Source organism: Gymnoscopelus braueri, assembly GCF_963280865.1.
Source record: "Gymnoscopelus braueri genome assembly, chromosome: 18".
In the NCBI taxonomy this organism is placed as follows: Eukaryota; Metazoa; Chordata; class Actinopteri; order Myctophiformes; family Myctophidae; genus Gymnoscopelus; species Gymnoscopelus braueri.
In genome coordinates, this window is record NC_137618.1 from 23,937,582 (window position 1) to 23,961,934 (window position 24,353).

Here is a 24,353-nt window from a genome sequence, read left to right on the forward strand (position 1 = left end):
TAGGAAGAAATGTTACTTGCCTTTTTACTCAGGTGTTCACTTACTTTACTAAATGAGTTGTCACCTTAACGTTGCCTGGGTGAGTCAATATCAACATACCATGCTGTTAAAGATTATTCAATTTTCCCCCCAGGGGAGCTTTTCAGAGTTAACGATTTCCAGTAGACCCCAAGTAACTCAATTGCTGAAGAACTATTTGAATATTAAATTAAATTACTTACTGTTGTTACTATACAGAGAAATATAAATTGTTGTTGTAATGCTTATTAGAATGTTATGAGTAATAAATGCCATCTAAATTTGACAGGGTACACAAATGTTCACGGATTAACTTGGCATGGCTTTTACTGCTTTGTGAAAATAACGTAAAATTGGTTAACGTACATCAGTGCATGTATTTTACGCCACAGAAAGATGTTAAGATGGAGAGAAATATTTGGAAAACCTTTTATTCACTTCAAAAATGCACTTCCTCTTTAATTTATTGTCATCCATAAAAAGCATCAGAGTTGTATGTGCAATATCATTGCAGCACTAATGTTCATTAAAGAACATTAATAAAATATTGGCTGTCTTGTAAACAGTAATGAAAACAAACTAGCCAAAACATGTGTATAGTTACGTTTTACGTTACTAAATGTCATTATTTTACTTAATAAACAAACAAAGCAGACCTTTCATTTTGACGTGTTAAATATAATGCTGATAAAAAAGTGCTGAAGTTCCAAAACAATAAATATAACTGACATGAATTCCACCACTTTTATAACAGGCACAAAATGTAACAAAACTTCCAACTTCAATCTCAGCTTCTTATTTGACACAACAATCTTAACTGACATAACAGAATAAAGGTGACATTATATAATAGAAAATCATGATAAGCTTGGACTTGTATAAATGCATAGCCTATCGTTCTTCTAATCTTTCAGCAGGAGCTGGTTTTCCATTCTACAGAATGAAATAATAAACTAACCACAATGCCAAATCAAAAAGCACATATCAGAATCCAGTACATATCAAATAATTGATTATCAGCATATTGCCAGGTTGTACGGTAATTTGAAATGCATTGGTTTTGTGTTTCTGAAGGTAGTAAGCTACAGATCCAGCCTGCTGGACCCATACTGCTGTAAGTCTCTATTTAGTCCTCTGCGATAAACAGTGATTCCCAAACGTTAACAGTCACCCTCGGTTGGGTCACAGCCTTGTGAACGAGCCCTCCAGACAGGACACTTTAGCTTCAGTCGGTGCCCCATGCAGCTTTACCCTGTACACCTCTTGGTCTTCACCTCAACACTTGGTTCAGTAGCAGCCATCTTTCCAGCTGCCATCCCTCAGGGCACTCAGGGCAGCCAGGCTCTTTGGGGGAGGCAGTAAACTGTGAAGAGTCAGGTTTGGTAGTTGGTTAGTTACATTGTTTCTCAAGCCTTACAAATGCAATCAGTATAAGTAAGCTCTAAACATAACAAATATCCTTGTGAGCAACACAATTTTACATTGGACAATGACCATTTTTGCCACCTAGCTGCTCACCAACCCTATTTTCTTCTCCTAAATCTAATGGGCAGAGTGTTCTTGTATCAAGCCTGAGAACACCATTCAAAACCGGATAGAACTTGTTCCTTGAGTTCAATGGAGAAGTGGCGCCATGTTATATCGGGTTCCTCAAGCTACTGTATATAGCTCAATGAACACCACCCCCAGACTCTAAGGGCTTCTAGTGGGGCTCTTAGATTTCTTAAGGTCCCTACACACCAGAAGCGTTAGTTTTTTTCTTGCGATACATTTCCCCCAAAATATCCATATATATATTTTTTAATTCTTGATTGTGTCATGAGTACATCCATAGAGAACGTAAATATTCTTGTTTTGTGCATTACAGGTTTCCCACCTTGTATTTTATTTCTTTTTCACCATGGCCACAAATACATGAGACACATGCCCAACAAAATAACTGTACTCTTATGTACCCATACACAAAATGTAACAATGAAGAAACCTTTGAATTGAATCAGTCTAATGGCTTACCTGCGTGTGGGCTGGGCGATTTTACTGGGACGCGGAGTCCCATTGGTTCCTACAAAAGAAGCTGGGCGAGGTAGGGAACTGCGAGGAGCAGCGGATTGGGTGGAGGCGTTTTTTAGAGGCTGTGGTGCTGAGGTACTGCTGGGTTTAAAGGGTTGGGGCAGAGTGCCGCTGCAGGGGATAGAGTGTAGACTGACAGAGGAGGAAAGAGTGGAGGGGGGACCCTGCTGGACTGTCGGGCTGACATAGGCGGTGGCTTTCAAAGGGTGCCGGGGCGTGGTAGGGAAGTTTCCCACACTCTGGACCCGTTGAAGGAGTTGGCCTGGGGAAGGAACTGGAACACAGGACAAAGCAAAAGCAAGATTAAGGTGCTTACTTCAGTGACTTCTTTGCAAGTAACTCAAATCTTGTTGAAATGTGCTTTGCTTTAAAAAAAACAAAACGGGTAGAATAGCCTATACATTGCAGGACAAAAAGTTATTTTTTTTTAAGGATTTATTTCTGCATACTGAGGAGGCATGTCTTACTAGACGACTGGAGTCGTGCAAGCCCATTGGATGAGTCAAAACTCTGGCTGTTCCGGAGGGAGGACATCATTGGCAAGGAAGAGGGACCATTCGAGGGGTTGACAGGGGAAGCCAGGCTTGGAATACTAGGAACACTAGGCATGCTGGGAGCTCGGATCAGGTTGGGCATGCTTCTGCGAAGCTTGTCTATGCAACCATAACAACAAAGCAGATCAAGCATGTTTAGACCTTAATTTATACACTACATAATTCAGACATTTTCAGCTTCAGACATTATGAGACAAAGTGTACAGAAAGTTTATGAGAAAGATTAAAGCTTTTTTTTTTTGGCATGTTGTCCTTGAGTATAAAATATGTCATTGCCAACAGCTTCTTGGAAGCTTTCATAAGGAATGTGCTTTTGTGCTTACAAGCAGTGTGTTCATTCCATAAACTTAATTACAATTGAATACCAGTATAGTAATATTCAATAAATATAATACACTCAATTAATACCAGTATAACAGGAGATTACACTTTATGAACTAAAGCAATTGCTGGTTTTCATCGAGCGTTTATTTTTCTTTTTCTTTTTTTTAATGCTCATTTCATGCTTTCATGACATCATAAAAACAGATAATCAATCAGCTTGTTAGCTTAATTTATGATGCCCTGTAAAAAAAGGAAACTTGCCATCCTCCTCACTTGGCATAAAATAACAAGTCTGGTTAACGTGACATCTGGTTAATGGTACACAGGAACACACTCAAAGGTAATAACCATAAACGTGCCCTGACTTTCAATTAAACCAGTGGAGGGTAAGTTTAAATCAGAATTACTAATCCCACCCAAGGATACAATTCTCATCCTATCATCAAGGGTCCTACTTTAATCCGTCTTGGCACAAACTGAACCCATCTGGTCAGAACAGACCCATCTCAAATTAGTGTAACTGATGGAGACGTTTAGGAGTGGATTCCTCATAGAATAATTGGGTTGCAACAATCTGAAACATTTGTGGTCACAACTACCCAAAAAGAAAAAATGAGGGTTAATACAACCACAATAATACATAAATGAATGTATTATTTGATGTTGGAACTTCCATGCTCACCTGTGCTGTTCCTGTAGCCTGCATGCATGTCTGTGGTCAGACTTGATGGGCCAGAGTATTGGGAGAGTCCACTGAGGGGGTACTGGGGGGTAGAGGGACTACGTCTGCAGTCTCTGATACTGCTGAAGGTGTGGGAGTGGGGCAGGCTGCCCCGCTGCATAGACCCGGTGCGGAACAGCCGAGGCTGGGGGGGAGGGAGCTGATCATACCCTTCGTCATCCTCGTCCTCCTCCTCAAGGTCCATCTCACTGCGCCTGAGGGAGTGTATGGAGAAGCTAGAGCTTCTGCGGCTGACTGTAGTTGAGGTAGAGGCATAGTCTTGTCGGAGACCTAAAGAAAGAGGAATCAACATGTTGGACTGGGGGCGAGTTGACCCTGAACCTCACACACGCTAATCTCTCAAGACAGATTCTGCTACATTTTTTGTTCTTGTCTTTATAGTGAAACTACACATCTTTTCATCAAAAGATATCACAGCCAAGTGAGCCAACTAGAGCCAACTGCTTGTCAGCAGTGTAATCAGCTTGCTCCCACTACATGTACAGGATGCCACACTGTCTCCAGATCTTCAGAACGTTGTAGCCTATTGTTTTAATAAAGGCGTCGGCAGCAGCTCATTCAGTATTATTTGTCCAACTCTAGTTAACAACTTCGTCCATTTGAAAAATACTAAACACCTTACATGGTACATTTCATTACAATAGGCAGTGGGACACGTGACTCACTTTCCTCCTGAAGACGCGCCATGACCTGGACATCTGTCATGTCCTGCAGTTTATAGCCCATAGAGATGGTGTCATCTTCCAGCTCTGACACACCCAACTCACTGTCCAAGGAGGACTGGGGGCTGATTGCTGCATGTCTGCGACCAGCATCTATAAACAAGACAGAGGCATATCTTCCTGACCACGAAAACATGCTACTGTATATTTAGCCAAGAAGGCAAAAAACAGGAGGAATTGCACTTCAACTGAACATGTGGATGGGATATAAGCACAAAAAACGTACACACACTCTCATAAGCCAGACGTTCGGAGGTCTCCGCCTAACAAAACATCTGGTGACATGCAAATTTAATGTAGGGCCTTGAACTGGGTGGAAACAATTAAACCAGCATCGCGAAGCAAAAACTTTAGGATGGTCCATGTTGGGACGGTATCATGATTGCTTTGCAAAGCAGTGGGTGAAGGTCTAGCATGTGAATTTAGATATCATGTGATGTCACTAGACGTTTCAGAAGGCGGAGACCTCCGATCGTCCTGCCACGCGAGGCTACACATACCCAGGAACTCTCACAATGGATGTGAACCTGACAACATGTGCACTACATAGTCATATAAAAATAGATCTCTGTTAGCCTTGTAACACACACACTGGATGAAACTGCAGTGACGAAAAGTAGAGCATGAAGACAGATTATCAGCATGAAGTCTTACTGTGGAGTGTGGCGCTAGAGAGGAAGGTGGGAGCTCTGTCAGTTAGGCTGCAGCTGACCCTCCCTTGGAGAGTCTGCTGGTGTAAAGGTTGACTGGATGAAGGGAATGGAGCTGGGAGGAGAGAGAGAGAGAGACAGCGGAAGGGAGAAGCATTTTAACCACATGAACCCTAGCATCCATATTCTTGGCATGTAATAATAGGTGAACATTTAGCAAAAATGTATGAACATTCCGCAGAAATAGGTGAACATTCAGCGAACATTTACCAAAATAGCAGATCTACAAGCTCACAATGCATCGCATTGAAATGTGTTGTGAGCTTGTAGATCTGCAATTTTTTTCTATTTGATGTACAACAAAGTACGTATATGGTTTAAGTGGTTGAATCACAGAGTAAAGCCTAATCTATACTTCGATTGCCGAAAATAACAGATTTTCGAGTGATGTGACATGATTTATTGCGTCGTATTTTTCAAATGAACTAATTTTCTGCGAGCGACACGTCATGCAATGAAGCATAAATTAGGCCTAATACACAAGTCAGAATTGATCCTGGGCTTATTGTCATTATTTGTAAATCTTGTAATAATAATAATAATAATATAATACTACATCTAATTTTATAGCGCTTTTCTTGGTACTCAAAATCGATTTACAAAACAGACCAAACAAAAAAAACTTTATTAGAGAATAACTAGTTAAAAGGTTAAAAGGTTCTTCAAAGTCTTGATTAAAAAATCATTTCTATTATGTACTCAAAATGTGCAACAACTTCTACAACATGCAACATCTTTTTTTTGCCTCAGCCAAAGGTTTGTGCATTGTTGCATCTCTATGCGAGCTAAACTGAGAATTTAGCTTACACTGTAGCTCTAAGCTACACTGTCTACATCTGTCATTTCTGCAAATAATGAGACTGGACTCAATCAAACAGTCAAATACGAATTGTCTAAATACTTCTGGGAAATCAAATCTTAATCTTTAATCAACAATTAAACAAGAAATCTTATTAAATGCATTACCAAATGGAATGTTATTATTAGTATCTCCGATACTGTAATTCTATAAGAGTTCAAATGCCTTCCTTTCTTCTTTGCAATGCATCATCATGTCTGGTATGCAAACCTTGCATTTTCCAAAGAATAGACCGGTAGAAAAAATACAGCAGCAGCACATTTTCCTCATGTAATGATCGCACATTAGAAGTGTCTTATTGCTTCACTACATGACAAAGACAAGAATCCTCAGATATCTGCAAATAATACTACACTCAAGGTCACTCATAGTAAATTCCAGCATGTTCAATAACGATGAGTATGTGGCTTCTTGGTTATTATATGCAACACTTTTCAAATGTGCAAATGATCAGCAGAGGAATCCTAGTAAGTGGGTTAGTGGTGGTTAGATATGATTTCACCTGTGTGTGTGCATTTGTTACCTGGGGAATCAGTTAGTGCAGCAGGTTTAGTATAAGGCAGGACGGGACAGCTGAGGGTGGAGAGACCCTCTATACAGCTGTAAGGACGTACAGAGGGGACACCTCGCCACCGCTTGGCTAGGAAGGACAAAGGTGAGGAAGCACATGTTGGTTATGAGACATTCACCTAGTCTCTTTCTCTCTCTCTCTATTTCTCAAAGTGAATGTCTCTCACCTTCCATTCACAAATCTATTTCCTCTCTCTTATATTTACACACGCACATACTGTATGCATAAACATAGGTGTTACGATGCAACGCACTGTGAGCTTTTAGATTGGCTATTTTTGGCAGGTGATTGGTGCACGCCTTTACTGTAACATCTTACTGGGTTACAGCTTGTTTTGGAGGGGATCTCAGAATCAGCAGGCATTGAGCAATGACGAGCATGTAATTAGATAATGTTCCTTTCCAACCAAATTTGAGGTAAATCGTAGTGTGCTCTGGGATGTGTACAGTAGGTCACATTTATACAGTTATCCGTTATTCTATGCTATTATACCAAATAGAAGTGAGTGAAGGCGACCTAGAATTATATTCTAGAATGTGTGCTCAATATATGTATATATCTATAGCCTACAGTATATACTAAAAACATAGATTTACCCTTCTGGGATTGTTAGGCAGAGAGGCATGCAAGAGAGTGACGGAGAGAGAGAGAGAGAGAGAGAGCGCAGAGCATTTGGCATTCTTAACACAATTAGCCAGTCCACTACTGGATACAACTAGCATTCACGGCCAGTTACAAAAACAACAGTTACTGGGACTCATGAACAAGGATGTATTCATGACTCAGGGGAGGAGAGCCAACCTTCAATGAATCCAGCTTTAGTAAAAGAAGAGAGAGGACCCTGAATCTCACACACACACACACACACACACACACACACACACACACACACACACACACACACAGACACAGACACAGACAGACAGACAGACAGACAGACAGACAGACAGACAGACAGACAGACAGACAGACAGACAGACAGACAGACAGACAGACAGACAGACAGACAGACGCACGCACACACACAGGAAAGGGAGGGGCCCACACTGAATAACTGATACTAGAATAGCTGATCTCTGAAATCCCTATGCAGAATTATAACATGGATATCATGGACACAAAGACACATACACATGCATACACTGTGGGGAGACTGTTTTACGAGCTGAATGAATCTGGTTCAAAGGCTGGTTAATGGAAGAAAGGTCTAGATGGAAACCATGTTCAGTTGCAAGGCTGCAAAACTTAAGTTTGGAATCTCAGTCATGATGAAGCAGCAGTTGGTGTTTCGCTACATTTAAGTTTGCAATTTCAGAATGGAGACCATTTTGTGCATGACATAACATGCCGTTAAAAAGTTACGACTGGACATCTTAGTATTTGAATTTGCTTCACAAGGAAGAGAAAGTGACCATTTGACTGAAGGAATGTGATGATTTTCTTTGTAATCCTCTCTAAGCTATAATCCAGGACTTATTTCAATGATTTTTTATTTAAGCCAATCAGTATGGTATAGTATGTTAATACGATATAACTAGCACATCTGTAGTAGTTAGAGGTGGTCTCCCTACTCTTCCATTGAAATAAGTTATTTGAAGACACACTTGATAGGACACTAGGGGCCTTATCTTTCGTGCCGCTTTACCCCTTATGCATAATTTTGAAAAATCGTTCAAATAGCCAATCTACATCGACACGTCGTGAGCTTGTAGATCGACTATTTGAACTATTTTTTTAATGTTTTTAAAAATAGTAAAAATAAATAATATATATACACAGTATATATATATTATATATATACTGTATATATATATATACACACACACACAGTATATATATACCGTATATATATATGGTATATTTATTTATTTATTCACCTCCCCAATCCAGAGTAATACATCAGTAATTGCTCTTAATTGTACCCTGCATGGTGAAAGGAACTGAAATAGGCGGTAGCCTCTCTAACATCACGACAGACACAAAAACCACCCAGGGACATTGTCTAAAAAGCAAGTGTTTAAATGGTTAGCGCTTTCAGACAGCTGTGTGCAATGAAAAACTCCCAGGGTTCAGCAAGTGCCATGGAAATTGCACCATGTGGAGACCAGTTGTGCTAAGTGTGTCACAGATTATGATCATGTGTTAGTAACCGCAAGACAGAAGTCTAGATGTAGTCCCAGATAAAGGCAGTCAGTCTGGGTGTCATACCATACCTTGGTCCAATCTTAGACAGAGAGTCCTCTTAGCCAGTTCCACCTCCGGCCCTGGGTGGTCCAGTACCCGCCTGCACCACTGGAGAGGGCTGAGGACACTCTCCCCTTGTAGCCTGGCTTTGGGACTCACGTACAGCCTGGAACACAGCATCACTTGCAATTTATTCCACGATATCTGACTAGCCTACTGTCAAGGGGACCAACTCTGTGGCCTTGTGGTTAAATGGTCAGTCCCCAGCTGAGTCATAACTATAAAAGACTATAAACATGGCACCCAATGCCTGTGCTTGGCAGTCAGCATCAAGGTTGGATTGGGGGTAAGTCCCTGTGACATACTAGTCCAGGGGGGTATATACTTAGTATATATCAAGCTGCCATACGTTAAAGAAACGGGAGATAAGTACCTGACCTATGAGCCACATGGCTCGTGAACAGTTGGTTCCCAAGGCTACTTACTTACTATTATACTCACTAAGTATATTGTCTCAGGGCAAAGCCCTGACCTGTGATGTGAAGGGCTGAATGTAAAGCCATATTAGTTACACACACAAATGTTTCATGTATAACCATCTGCAGGCATTTATAAGCTAGATGTTACGTGTGTTAATGTTGACCTTTTTAGTGAACCTGAATGAACTAAACCTTTTTTTTTTCTTGTGCATTTCCTTAGTTGTTTTTGTTGATCCTGCAAGCCTAAAAATAAACTGAAATTGTGAGTGTTTAGCATTACATTTAATAAGACAGACTAGCCCAAACTTCTATTAAAACATAACTGAACAGAGATCAAATAGAGCAGAAAATTATTTTGTTCATAAAACAATCTGTGCATCCATTAGAACAACACAACAGCCGGAGTCCTTGAGGGATGTGGCATTGTGGCAATGAGTTTTACAGCAGTAATATACAGTATGAATCTCAGTTCAATGACCCAGAGAAGGCAAGACCAATTTACAGCAGAGGTAAACCGTGGCACTGTAAAGGGAGAGGTTTTTACATCTTTACAAAGGCTGTGTGCCCTGAAACGTGCCTTTTAAAAGGTACTTACATCTTTATTGCTGGTCACAGCAGTGATCAAACCGATAACAGTGCGAAACTTGAGAGCCTAAATGACAGCAGCGATTTCCTGTCTTTATAAGGTGCCCTGATAATGTGGCCCATGTTTCTACATCTAGCCTATCTCCAGCCTTCCAAGCTCTTGGCTCCAGGGCTGTGAATAAATCCATCTCTAGTGTGGCCTGTACTCTTTCAGATAGATTTCTGGGCCTGTGCCATGCTGTCAAATCATATCCCGCATCTTGAGAGAGGCACAGAGCAGCGTAGACAAGATGTGCAAATAGTCTATACCACCTCTGGAAATTATGGCCCCAATTTATAAGCTACAACATGCTGGAATGCTTGTTCCACTGACCACTGGGAGAACATGGAGATTTTTGTTCAAATGTGTATTTTATGTATTAAAAATAAAATAAATAATCTATATCAAGTGAATAAATAAGGAGACACATTTCAAATTAACTATCAAACATGAAAACATGTGTTACTATCCTTTTACAAAAGGTTGAATCCCAAACCAGGGCGAAGGGTGGTCACTTCTGTGTATGAATGCCAAAGAGTGCAATGAACTAACCGCTGGTGGCAACTAGGTCATAGACAGAAGACTTGGAGCCGATTAGTTCTGTTAAATGGAGTGAGAAGATATCAATACATCCAAGTGTAAACGTTGGATGCCATAAATGCTGCATTGTGCTGCATGAAGTGTGTGCTAGATTTTCCACACCACTAGATACACAGAGCCAGAATGGTTCACCAGTCAGCATGTTAGTAAGAAGAGCTACCTACCTCACTCAGCAGATATTGTGCTTCAGTTATAAGCCTGGAGCTAAACACAATCCACCAAACCCAAGTATCTTCTGATCTGTGTGTGGACTGGAGGGATGTCTCTAATCTGTGTTACTGTCTTGAAGCTGATGATGATAATTGCTGGTGAATAAAAAGGCTGTTTACACAGTGCCTTTTGCTATGCCCAGCTCTTTTGATAGATATATTTTAAGCCTTTTTGCTTCTCTAATCAATGGGCCTGCATGGATGCCAGTGTGTGCGTGCACATACATACATACTGCACAGCTGGTGTAGACTGTATCACCAGAGAGAATCAATAACATAAATAAATAAATGTTTATATATATATATATATATATATATATATATATATATATATATATATATATATATATATATATATATATATATATATATATATGTATATATATGTATGTATACTAATCTTTGTTTAAATGTGTTGTTGGTTGTTGATTGGATATTCCCTCAATGCAAAAACAGCTAGAATCAAATGTAGATGGAAACAATGGTTAATTTGATCAACAAAACAGAATAACAGCAGTTACCAGCAGCATTCAGGCACTCCAACTGGAAGAAGGGCACTGATGTCTAAAAGATCCACCTCGTCCAGAACCGTAGGTCCAGCGGCGCTGCTGCTGCTGTCCTCCTCCACAGCATCAGGAGATAATAACGAGGTCGGCTGAAAATAAGCAAAGGGCTCCTCCGTTAAACTGTACGGTCCACCAAGGGCACATGGACATGGATGCGATTGTGTTGGACTCAACAACACGCCATACGTCCCAGACAGAGTCCCGTTCGAACACGCTGTGTTCCCGTGCAGACATAACGGTGTTTGTTGTAGATGATGATGAGGGCCGTTCGTGCAATTGTTTACAGCGTTCGCTCGCGTCCGCAATTGTTCGTTTTGCTTCTCCAGTTTTCGGACCAATTCTTGCAGCTTGATCACCTCCAGCTCCGCGTTGGCAATTTTATTGTTACCATTGACGTCTGCCATCATCCGGGGGTTCAACACTTCTGCTTCCATTTGTTAACACGCACATCGAGAAGGACAAATAACACCACGGCCTGCATAGAGGGTCCTATTCAATTCAATGAGAAGTGTGTGTGTGTCCAGATTCAGAATCATTCCCCCCGTTGTTGGTTATACACGCACGGATTTGAGCACAAGCCTGGGTCAGCCCACCCACTCCAAAGATGCTCAGTGTTGCCATATTTTGCGAGAGAAATAAGCAACCAGGTCTAGGAATATAAGCCCAAAAGAAGCTACACTTTAAACCTGTATCATGCATAGTTTGCATACAAGCTCACAACGCGTTGCGACTCGACGCGTTGTGAGCTTGTAGATCTTCTATTTTCAAAAACTCTTGAAATAAAATGTGGAATATTTGGAATATTATTTTTGAAACATTCCAACAACACTCACAAATGCTCCCTGGCTGGCACAAAAAAAAATCATGGAAATATTTGAGAGCCACTGGTTTAAATACTCATTTTTAAAAAATGGAAGCAAGCCTCAATAAGCAAGTACACTTTAGAAACAAGCCCAAAAGAACTGCAACCCGCAAGCCGCAACTACTAATATTTACAAGCGACTTTAGAGAAAAACAACCCCAAAGTCGCTTATAATAAGCGGACATGGCAACACTGAAGATGCTGCGTGCAGCCAGCCACACATCACCGCCTCCATCTGATTGGTCGGTAGGAAGTACTCATATACACATCACACCACCACTGGTGTGGAAATCACAGAGTAGAGAGAGTATTCTATTTTAATTTCATAATATTGCCTACCAGTTATGGAATATGATTTAAGGCATAAGCAGTTCAATTATCTTCAGGTTTAAAGGGTTAGTTCACCCCCCAAATAACTTTTTTTCTATTGATTACTCACCCCATGGAGCCTTGAATTCATGGATATTTATTTGTTTTTGTCGCATTCCTTCCTTTATTATTTGATTATAATAAATTTAGCCCCATTGATTCCGGTAGGAGACACAAATGCATTTGTGTCTCCTACCGGAATCAATGGGGACACATTTATTATAATCAAATTATTGGCTTAGGAATGTGACAAAAACAAAAAAATATCTATGAATTCAAGGCTCCAGATGGTCAGTAATCAATAGAAAAAAAGTTATTTTGGGGGTGAACTACCCCTTTAATAGGCCTAGCACCTTTTGGTTGAAAATATCCTGGAAATGACTTGGACATTCTATTCTATTGCGTTGTTATATATTCTCAACTGACGCAATCTACCATAGGCCTATATGAAAGATAATTAAAGGTAGGGTAGACCTAAGTGATATTTTTTGGGTTAAACGAGTTGCTTTCATATAGGTTAAAGGTAAATAAATGGTGGGTTGCCAATTTCATTTTTTTTTCTCCCCAATTTCACTTGTTAAGTACCCTGTATGAGTTCTCTCTCCTTACTGGATACAATTGGTATCCTGACCTGAAAATACATTTTACTAAAGAGCTGGGGAGACCCGTGGTAGGCTACTGAACAAACACTCAATAGCAATGATTACTATCAGAATGTAGAGCTATTTAACATTTATTTTAACAAAAAAAGATCACTTATACTACCTTAAAATAAAATAGGCTACAAATGTCAATAGAACTTTACATATTAACAACAAAAAAGATAGTAATAAGTACACACAGCACAATATTTTTGAAACATTTATTGCATATACATTCAGTGGTGATCCTATATTGCACACACAATAAGCCCCCGGCCCTACGTCTATATCTTACATTATTACATATACAGTCTCCCATACAGCTAACATCTTCCACAGAGGAAGTGAAAAATGCTATGAAAAAGACAAAAGACAAAAAAGATGTGGAGTTATATATAGCCTATATTTATATGTTTTAAACACTTGTAAAGATAAGCATCTCATGTGCAACACTTAGGCCTATGAATTATGTACGAAGACCCAGCTCGCCAACATTCATTGATAAACATAAAAATATTCTTCCTTCAATAAGTTCAATTACTTTCTTCAAAGGTTTGAGATGGGAATACTCAGCGTCGCCATTTTTCTGTGAAGAAACAAGGAGTAAATGACATTAAGCTGTTGTTATAACTCTCCAATAAATAAATAAATAAACAGTCTTTATAGTCAGTGGGATTTTGTTATTGCAGTACACCATGGCCTAAACTCACAGAGTCAAAGTGTTTACCCATAGAGACATATAACTGTATGTACCTCTGGTGACATCAAAGCAGTTCTCGCAGTGCACTGCGCGTCTGTATATCCACATGGAGTCCCCAGCTTTCAGATGACCCAGAGTGCTGTTACACACCTCACACTGTGAAAACCACAAGCAAAACAAGTTTCCTATTGATTGTTTGGTGGCACAGTTTCTGACCCAATAGAACAATTGAGACTTTATTTATATACGTAAGGGAGTCCGTTATTTTCAAAGAGCAACATGGTCATACAACAGGCTGGAAGTGGTGAGTACTGATAATTGTTTGATTGAATTAGTCAGAAATGTAAACTCCAGGGGACTTGTTTCCATTGTGGTCCTGTATTCAATTCATCAACATAGCATCCAAAATTAACATAATAATACATGTTATCAACAAATACAAACACTAAAGTAGATTGTTGTGGTCTCCTGATGGATGTTTTTTCAGGCCAATTTTGAAAGAAACCATTGTTTCACATCCTGTAATGTATGGTGTCAGTGCATTCCACATTTTGGTGGCAGAGTAGTAGAATGAGAATTTGCCTATGTTTGTTCTAAATTTGGGTGGTACCAGTCTACCAGATCATGGTTGCTCCCTCTAGTGTTGTGGCTGTGGGTGTCATTCACTTTGGAGAAGTATTTAGGTATGAGGATATTGAGGGCACTGTCCGTTTGACTATCTTAAATACCAATCCCATTGATATTTGCTTAACCCTGTATTCTACACTGAGCCATGATCCTTGGGGTGGTTCTTCTGTCACTGCATGTATATTTATATTTATATTTGTCCTCTGCATTTATCTATCCTATAATAATAATATTACTAGGAGCAGTGAGCAACCATTCTACGGCACTCAGGGAGCAATTAGGGCTTAAGAGTCTTGCTCAGGGACACACATCGACACATTGCTGGCCTGGAATCGTACCATGGGACAACCAAGGCCTCTGGCTTCCCAGGCTTAAGGCCGAGAAGTAGTCGTATCAGTTTGTTTTGGGAGGTCTGAAGCTTATAGTTTTTAGTGACATTGAGATGTTGGAGAACCAAGAGGTGCAAGCATAATCAAAATGGTATTGAATGAGGGTTCCAGCTAAAGTCTTGAGAGCACTTTTGTTGACAAAAGGGGAAATCTTGCCAAAAATCTTGTTATTTGATTGATTTTCTTGATCACTTTTGATGCAATTTTTCCACCCGTCAGCCCAAATAGATAACCTCTTCTTTACTTAATATTACTATATCGTCAACTCAAAAGAATGGATTCTGTTTTACCAAGGTGTAATGACAGTTTGTTACTTCACCTTAAAGCATGAGGCATGGCAGTTAATCTTCATCTCGTCCAGGACCATCTTGGCCTCAGAGTTGAAGGGCTTACGGCAGTAGGAGCACAGATCTTTCTCAAGCACTTTCCTGCAGAGACCAGGTATACCAGGATATCATAAGTAAGCCCCCATAACAAAGCAGAGCTTTTACTATAACTAGCATTTTATTCTTTTTATACCTCTCAGGAGTTGAGTAAATAGTCTTGACAGAAGATTTAGACAGTAGGTCATCCGCCCTGTTTTGAAAGTTAAACTTTTATCAGTTTCTGAAGATATACAGTATAACATAGTTTCTTAAATGGGGTTGTATATATATAACATTAACCCCTTACTGTAACAGAGCTACAAGAAAGACAATAGTCCAATACCTGCTGTCCTTGTAGGATGTCGGGGAGTAGACAGTAGGACTGGTGATACTAAAGATAAAGGAAAGCAGATAAAAGCATGTTTCGTATTATAACACCATTCAGACCAGCCTCCAGCCTGTGTATGACATTGCTCAACTTCTCCAACAGTGCTAATGAAGTGCATTATTACTGTACATCATCGCTGAAGGTGTGCATTCATTGCTTTACTTATTTACCTGGATCTGGATTCTGGTCTGGGGATGCTGGTGTAGTCATCACTGTGTGTGCAAAAGGTAGATTAGCTGTGAGCTTGTAGTAGGCTATTTCTTGCACAAAACCATCGTACGATGAAGTATAAATCTGACTTTAACTGATTAACTCAAACACTCACTTCAACTCAAACACACTGTCACCACTGTGTATTCTGAATAAATATGCTCTTTTGCAATGAGTGAATTGTAGTTAAATAGGCTAATCCTTACCTGGGCTCAGAGCTGATTTTGTAGGAGGTGGTGCGGATCGATGGGGTGTCATCACTGGTGCTATATGAACTGTAACTGTGTGTGGAAGAGACAATAAATTGTGACACGTTGTGAGCTTGTAGATTTGCTATTTTCACTATTACACTTTTATTACATTTCTGGAAAATCTTTTAATTTATTTGGAAAATGTCTAAATTTCAATACTGCAATGCATTGATATATAAAAAAAACTAAAAGTATGTTGTAATTTATACTTTTGAATACTTAAGTATTTTACTTAAGTATTTTACTTAAGCTGTCCACCAGTGATAACTTTACATTATTGAATTGTTTACCTGTTGATGGTACGGGTTGAAGTTGGACGGTCATCGCTGAAAGAAATCAAAAACATTTGTGATTGCTATTTCAATAAATGCTTATAACAAGTTATATTATGAATAATAAACTAATACATAGCTATCACCTTTTGGCTCTGTCCACTGTAACAAATTATTTCTTGTACCTTGTCGTGTTATAAGAGTATAATGGGAAGAATGAGATGCTTGTAGTGTGTTCATTTATTGTGTGTTGTTTTTCAATGTTTGTGTTTGTACTGGTTTGTTTTTCATGTAACTCACCGAACAGGAGAAGAGAGGTCAAGCTTCATGGACTTAGGCAGGAGGCTGTCATACAGGTCATCCTCAGCCCTGAGAAGACATTATCAACAGGCTGGTCATAAACCACCATTACATTGGTTAGGGTTTACCAGACAAAATAGACAGAGATAAAGGTTATATCTTACGAGGAGGAGGTTCTTGTAGTGGTAGTGATGGTTTTAGTGTCATCTCTACAAAGAAAACAAATGTACATTTAGCCGAGGTGATACTTATACTGTATTAATTAGTGTGTTCATTTCACACAGTATACACATACACAGTATTCACACAGTATTCACATGCAGGGTAGTTTGTTATTGTTTGTGCGTGTTAGTTTTTCATGTAACTCACCGAACAGGAGAAGAGAGGTTGGACTTCCTGGACTTAGGCACGAGGCTGTCATACAGGTCATCCTCAGCCCTGTGAAAACATTATCAACAGGCTGGTCATAAACCACCATTACGTTTGTTAGGGTTTACCAGACAAAATAGATACAGATAAAGGTTATATCTTACGAGGAGGAGGTTCTTGTAGTAGTAGTGGTGGTTTTAGTGGTATCTCTACAAAGAAAACATATACTGTACATTTAGCCGAGATGATACTTATACTGTATTAATTTGTGTTCTTATTTCACACAGTATACACATACACAGTAGTATTCACACAGTATTCACATTACACAGTTTAGTTTGTTATTGTTTGTGCGGGTTAGTTTTTCATGTAACTCACCGAACAGGAGAAGAGAGGTTGGACTTCCTGGACTTAGGCATCAGACTGTCATACAGGTCATCCTCAGCCCTGTGAAGACATTATCAACAGGCTGGTCATAAACCACCATTACTTTAGGGTTTACCATGCAAAATAGATACAGATAAAGGTTATATCTTACGAGGAGGAGGTTCTTGTAATGGTTGTGGTGGTTTTAGTGTCATCTCTGCAAATAAAACACATTTTTAGCTGACAGACTAGTACAGTCTCTCTAGCATGATGGTATAGTGTTCACTCAGTCAGAACTCACCCTTTACTGCCGCTGTCCACTCTATCCACCTTTCTCTTGATGATGCTTGTAGTGCTTAAAGTTTGGAGATTTTACATGTTAGTGAATGCTAATATGTGTTGTTGTTTTTATTTTGATTGTAGTCATAGGGTAACATAATACCTGACAGGAGAAGAGATGTCAGACTTCATGGTTTTGGGCAGGAGAGTATCGTATGGGTCATCCACTGCCCTGGAAAGGCAGCAAGCAAACAGCACACATGTAAATAACATACATAGCATCTGTGAGTGAAGTAAACAACGTACATCTGAATAACAGAGTATATCTAAACAGGGAACAATATTATTGACATAATAACAGTGTTAGTAGTGATCATGTCTTGCATGCATGTCTTACGTGGAGGAGGTTGTTGTAGTTGTGGTGGTAGTTGTAGTACCATCCCTGAGGAAAACAAAAATGCAGAACTTTTACCCGGTAGACTCTGTATATCAATTCACATTCACGTATTTTGGTACACTAGCATAGCCTTGTGTCTTTACTTTCCTATCCATTGTCATGTAAGACTTACCCTTTATTGCTGCTTTTCACTCTCACAGTCTCTGTTTTGGACACACTGTAAATAAAAACAAACATATATATAATACATACTTCACATATAAAACAAATTCAAATGAAATTGTAGATGTTTCCAATGTCAATAAAAAAAAGGAAAGATCACCTCTCTGGATAATTGTCTTTGACAGACTTGGGAATGAGTTTATCAAAAAGCTCGTCTTCAGCTCTAAACAGTAAAAAGAAAAGTGTAATTTATTTATTCATTAGTATTCTAAAGATAACATTATTGAATAATGATGTCAAAATGATTTTACTAAGATGTTAATATATAATAATTATTTAAAAGTTCTACACATTCCCAAGCAGTTCATTCAGTCAAGAGATCATATCTTACGCTTTATTGTTAGTAACAGTTGTCTCTGTCACTTTGGTTGTTTTAGTAGGTGATGAATAGGATGGGTGTGTTGTCCTGCATGAACAGATATAAAAATCAATCCACTTATTATTTTCTCTTGTGATTTGTTTAGTTTCTTTGTTCTTTGTTTCATCTCTAACCAATAAGGGTTTTTATGGTGTGTTTTTTTACCCTTTCTTGACATCAGAGAAAACCCGGTCAGTGAAGGCGGTAGGTTTCTTCACAGGGGACCTGCAAATACAGAGAATAGGTCACACAAAAGAAACAGTCTTCATTACATCTGCCAACAAGGTTATGTTTATCTGTCTGCGATCAACATAGAAAAGTAATTACCAGATTGCCATGCAATTTGTTGTGTACATTTATGGTCCCAAGAATAAGACATCATTATGATTGTGATACCCCATGAACTTTCTAAATAATTGATAGTTAGGAACCAAATTGACCCTTACAGATCTGTAACTCAGAGAGTGGATACATTTGATTCCATTTGTACACAGTTATCAGATCAATCATTCAATTATTGTATAAAATGGGGTCCCTAGCCTAATGCATATCAAAATGGGGCTCCTTGAAATTAAAAAGTTTGAGAATCACAGATATGTATCAATGCTCTAGTCGTCTGCTATACCTGCTGGTGGTGGTTTCAGTGGTCTTTCCATCCTTGGAAATGCTAGTGGTTGTGGTACTGTCAGAAAAGCAGTACAACAGCAAAATTACAATGTGTGATGATAGTGTCTGATAATGTTTTTAATAGTGGTTTGCTGAAGGAATTAATTTTCTACCTGGTCTTAGGAGCCTCTGTATCTGTAGTCTTGGTGCTGGTACTTCTGTAATGATATTACACAAACACACAAATAGACCCTCAATACACATGTTTTAAAAAAGTATATAAAATATATATAACTGTTCTATTATAACTTGTGCAGTATTGTTGATGATTGTATAACCCCAGAGATGTGTAAATACATATTTGGAGCATTGTACTGCTACAGAAAAAGACAGTATATAGTATTTAAGTTACTTTCTACAAAGTCATAAATAGCAGCTTTTTTAAAGTATACCTTCTGGTGTAAGATGTGGATGTCCGTCCATAGGAAGGCAGTGTGCTGTCAATAGAAGTCATAATTAATCGATGATTCTAAAGTATGTAAAGTGGATTTTGCCATTAAATTATACTCCAACCTTTATATCCACTTTACTCACATATAAACATTGATTATAATTTAAGGCAAAAGTGATAATGTGCTGAATGTTTGTTGAACGGGAACACACCAACCTGCTCTTATCGAGGTCATCCTGACTTGCACTGAATCTGTGAGCAAAGAAATAGGCTTTAAACTAAGTAACAGCTTTCGGTTTTTTAAAGTTTTTTTTAAAGTTTTTTAAAGTCAGTTACCTCTTGCTGAGAGCATGCACCGAGGATGTCGAACTTATTTTGGGGCTTGTTGTTTCAACAGGCTCAGTCCTAGGAGAACAAAAAGTGGTTAAACGCTGTCTTACATTTGAATGAAAGTAATAATGATTTTGTGATAATATTACATCCATTGTCAAAGTACATGATGACCTGTCATTAATCTAGATGGCTACATAATTTAAAGAAATGTGTAAAAGGAGAAATGCATCAAACATTTTACCTCTCAGAGTCAAGAGTCTCACTGGACTTAGTATATCGGCCCAAAATTGTCTTGCCAAAATTGGGATCTCGGCTAATGAGAGAAAAGAAGACAAAATATTTCATTCAAACATGATGACTTAACCACTGACGGGTGCATGACATACTGTGCATGGGTTTGAAGACTTTACTTCTAATGTGCGACAAGTAGAAAACTATGCAGTATGAGCTTCTGGAATGAGCTCCTGTGAGGAGTGACACTCAGGCGTGGTGTCAAGCCATGTGTGTACACACCCTTATGTTTCTGAGGCTAATGTATCTGTGTGAGTAGCCTATCTCTATATATTTTTGACAATGACCCCAAAATACCCCAAAAGTTATGATTTTGTGCCACGGCCTCACCCCCCACAAGCAGGGTCCTGACCCCAGGTTGAGAACCACTGGCCTATCTGATTTTAGATCACAGTGAGTGACTTACTCGACTGGTTCATCCTCCTCATCATCCCTCCTAATCCAGCTGCCGTCTTTTAACAGAGATGACTTCTTCTTGATGTCTTCAATTGCCTGGCTAGCACTGGTGCTCTTGGCTGGAAACACAGGGTGATGACAGACATTAGTTTACCTTAGTTTCAAGAGGAGCCGATGCCATTGTTGTTACTTAACAGGCAGGCATACACCATGCATATCTGCTGTATTGAGGGAATGACATTGACAAGTTGACTCAAAGACAATCTCAACACCTAATATCTTACGACGCTATACAAACATAGAAAAAAGGGGAGAAGATAATGGATTCATGAGTGAGTGAGTGAGTGAGTGAGTGCCTAATTAGCGTTCAGTGCTTGTGTGACTGCTTTCTAACCATAGCACTTACGTGTCTGGGAAGTGTAGGTCCTTCTTGTGTAAGACATTTTTGTGTTGTCACCTAAAATAGATAGGTGAAAAGAGAACAAAGACAAAAGGAGAAAACATTTCAGTACTGTATGTATATGAGCCACTAGGTGGTACTGTTCACCGTGTTTATCATGTATATTTACCAAGCATTATCAACTGTAAATATTAAATATTAGCACTTTTTGATTTGAAATCAGACCATAGATATCAACCAATTAAAATTAACTGAACCCATTTTCTAAGACTTTCTTTTCTGTTGATTAATTTGGAAACTAATTTAGTCTTTATTCTTTAAACTCTAAAGAATGAAATGTAATTTTAACCAAATATGGTTATGTTAATGCTTATGTATAGCCTATGTTGATACAATATATGAATATATTTAGCACATCTGCAGTGGTTGGAGGAGGTATTCCTACTCCTCCACTAAGACATTTTCTGGAAGAGCTTTAGACATTTGGACTATCACTGTGCCAGTAGTCTGTCATGCTAGCACTATTCAACCCTAACTTAGCCTGCTGATTAAGCCCCAAACCAAACCAGTTTGGCTTGATTCGACCCCGTATGCAGAGCAGACACACCCACCCTCCACAGCATGCACCTTCCCCAAACACACCCTTGGCAACAGAACAGTGCGTGCGGCCATGAGCAACATTCCATAAACCATTCATGATAAGGATTATACACACCTTCTGCTGCATGAACACTACAGTATGAACATTGGGCTACTCTGTGAGTGAGGTCATCACTCACCCATCAAACAACTTGTTTAAAACAGTAATTAGTCACATAATTAAATGGCATATGATGACTTCTGTTGCATGCCTTTAAGGAGAAACATCGTGGCCATGTGGATCCTTATAAGACAAATATGCTATAGTATAATGCATTCAATGGGACGCTTAATAAATATATCAGATTACTAGGCTATATATCATAATGTATTTAATCAAAGTCTAAATATGGACAGCTTCCATAAGCTTCCTTGATTTTTATTATCTGTTTTGAGAGTTGACAACACAACACCAGATAAAGGGATTTAGTTGATAAACTGAATTCTGGAACTGTTATACCCTCAGGCACAAGCCAAATCTTAGTTACAACCCCTATTGGACTGTATAGAAGATGATACTTATACTACATTCACAAAGTAAGAAAGTATAGCATATTAATTCAGATTAAATCTTGATCTTGACAACATGGATTTGTAACCTGAAATGAAGATTATTTTGATAAGCAATGGGGTTAGATGGGACAGGAGAAGGCTTGAAAAGAATACCAGATGCAATCTCTATTTTCTTTTTTTTTGCACCATCAAGTTCAAGTGAGGATACCTCACTTGAGTGGATGTATAGCAGTCACATTGTGTGAGGGTATAATAAGGATTTTGTATTCATGATAAATTAATTAGACGTGTATTTACTTTCTCTAGAGTACACATTCACATATGGACAACCTTTAACAACCATAACAAAATGAAGGTATTAATGCCTTCATTCTGACAATAGAACACAATCTACTGCACACCCCAAAATGAATGTGCTAGAAGCAAAGTTAAATTGCTAGCAATGGAGAATTAGGCGTAATAGTTTTTGGACTTTTGACCTCCATTAGAGCATTAATGCCATTAAATAATTATTTACAGTACCACCTACAGTCCTAATCTATTTCACCACCAAACATCTAGATATCTAAAAAAATAAGCAGTATGATACAAAAGCAAACAACTTAAAAATCAAAATGTCCTAGCACATTTTCACCCAAGCTTACAATGTTAGTGTTAATATTAATGGAAATGGCTGCATTGGGAATCAGAAAAAGAGAGATAAGCCGCATACCTCTGCTGAAGGTTTCTCCACTCGCAAAACGAACTTTGACAAGAGCTCAGGCGTTCACACCTCTTACCACTGCTGTTCACCCGGCTTTTGACCTTAAGGGAGGAGATTCCAAGGCCACCTAAGGGCGTGGCATCAGACGAATAATAGTGGGTCGCTCTCTCTGTTTTTCTAATCACCACTGCACTCCAATTATTGTTTTTTTTCCTGTACAGGTTGAAATGGAAGTGGAATTATAGGTGGAGTGCTGGAGAACTTGTCCATCAACATGCGTGCCAGGAAATTGCCCTTTCAGTCATTGCCCTACAGTGGGTGTGGACAGTCCTGCCTTTGTAATTATCGTTTGGTGAGTCATCTCCTGAAAATGAGATCCCCCAAAAAACAAAAAACTAACAAACAAACAAACAAACAAACATGGAATTCACATGTGTCAGCTACAGTATAAATCTTAAGAGGTTTGACATTGAGAGGAGACTTAGAGATTGTTTAACAACATGACAGTGTTATCTTACTGCAATAACCTTTGAACTACTTGGTATTACTACTTGGTATGTGAAGTTAAGTGTATACACATAACAGAATACATAACTTTCAAATGCCACCACTAACATTACACAAATTGTAAAGGGATCACTGACATCATTAGAACCTTGATAATTATACGGATCAATGTTTTAAGTAACTATCATACATCAGCTTTTTTGCTGAACTTTTGTGTATAGATTCCCGGTAGCTTTAGCTTTTATTTAGGTTCAGTGTGGTTTTACTTGCTTCACTGTATCCTGAAACGTGACAATGTATTTGTATCAGTCTGACATTTGTCACATTATGTGTCTGGCAATGGCTATTGCATAGCATGTCAGCCTTTAGTGTTAAAGGGTAGTAATCCAGATTCATAATCCAGATTCCAGTAATCCAGATTCATACTGAAAAAAGATAAGACCCAATAATAATGGTTGGCTTGTCAGTTTGAGTGGATGTGGTTGTTGTTGGTCACACTCACAATCCAGCTCAAATCTGATTTCATATCCAGATTGGAGTCGGATTGGTTTTATGCACTTTGAACAAGGTTAAGGAATGTGATTCAAATCTGAGTAGCAAAAATCTGTTTCCATGTGTTTTTGCTGTTCAGACTTAACAAATTAGATTCTAATCTGGATAAACTAAAGATCTGATTTGGGGTGCCGGTGTGGACATAGCCTTAAGCCTTAAAACTACAGCCAATGACAGTGAACTTGCTAATGTGGTTTCAAAACACACATTCTTTGCTATTGGTTGACCCCTGGTCAGAGTTCAACAAAGTTGAATGTCATGTTTAGCAGAAGATGCAAATTTGCTGTGTCACGAGAACCACACCCCTTCGCTTTCATCGAATAGAAGTGTATGGGAGGTGAATGTTACATTTTATTAGTACCCC

The 24,353-nt window shown here is 38.9% G+C and overlaps 2 protein-coding genes across 10 annotated transcripts; both read right to left on the minus strand.

The window, feature by feature from the left end:
- Nucleotides 1-681: 681 nt before the first annotated feature.
- slain1a (SLAIN motif family, member 1a) lies at nucleotides 682-11,667 on the minus strand (the record flags this gene model as incomplete). 2 transcript variants are annotated; one of them, XM_080456660.1, is made up of 9 exons in its annotated part: nucleotides 682-1,381; nucleotides 2,032-2,362; nucleotides 2,556-2,741; nucleotides 3,649-3,978; nucleotides 4,374-4,523; nucleotides 5,085-5,195; nucleotides 6,523-6,639; nucleotides 8,784-8,920; nucleotides 11,189-11,667. In XM_080456660.1, the coding sequence occupies 9 exons, from the start codon at nucleotides 11,665-11,667 to the stop codon at nucleotides 1,306-1,308; spliced, it is 1,917 nt and encodes a 638-aa protein (XP_080312786.1). In that variant the 3' UTR covers nucleotides 682-1,305. The 2 variants fall into 2 exon arrangements, with proteins under 2 accessions (XP_080312786.1, XP_080312785.1); XM_080456659.1 differs by lacking the exons at nucleotides 5,085-5,195; nucleotides 6,523-6,639.
- A 1,645-nt stretch (nucleotides 11,668-13,312) lies between these two features.
- On the minus strand, nucleotides 13,313-23,175 carry scel (sciellin). Of its 8 annotated transcripts, XM_080413179.1 has the most exons (30): nucleotides 22,940-23,174; nucleotides 21,082-21,132; nucleotides 20,686-20,794; nucleotides 20,230-20,301; nucleotides 19,992-20,060; nucleotides 19,872-19,907; nucleotides 19,657-19,701; nucleotides 19,378-19,422; nucleotides 19,224-19,280; nucleotides 18,764-18,823; nucleotides 18,572-18,646; nucleotides 18,341-18,403; nucleotides 18,191-18,235; nucleotides 18,019-18,063; nucleotides 17,785-17,853; nucleotides 17,644-17,697; nucleotides 17,515-17,559; nucleotides 17,355-17,423; nucleotides 17,141-17,185; nucleotides 16,977-17,045; nucleotides 16,772-16,816; nucleotides 16,608-16,676; nucleotides 16,326-16,361; nucleotides 15,991-16,065; nucleotides 15,745-15,786; nucleotides 15,530-15,577; nucleotides 15,341-15,397; nucleotides 15,141-15,249; nucleotides 13,859-13,961; nucleotides 13,313-13,691 (listed from the first exon to the last, which is right to left on the minus strand). In XM_080413179.1, the coding sequence occupies exons 2-30, from the start codon at nucleotides 21,116-21,118 to the stop codon at nucleotides 13,675-13,677; spliced, it is 1,710 nt and encodes a 569-aa protein (XP_080269305.1). In that variant the 5' UTR covers nucleotides 21,119-21,132; nucleotides 22,940-23,174; the 3' UTR covers nucleotides 13,313-13,674. The 8 variants fall into 8 exon arrangements, with proteins under 8 accessions (XP_080269305.1, XP_080269306.1, XP_080269307.1 ...); XM_080413180.1 differs by lacking the exon at nucleotides 15,745-15,786 and having other exon boundaries at nucleotides 22,940-23,175; XM_080413181.1 differs by lacking the exon at nucleotides 17,515-17,559.
- Between the last annotated feature and the right edge of the window lie 1,178 nt (nucleotides 23,176-24,353).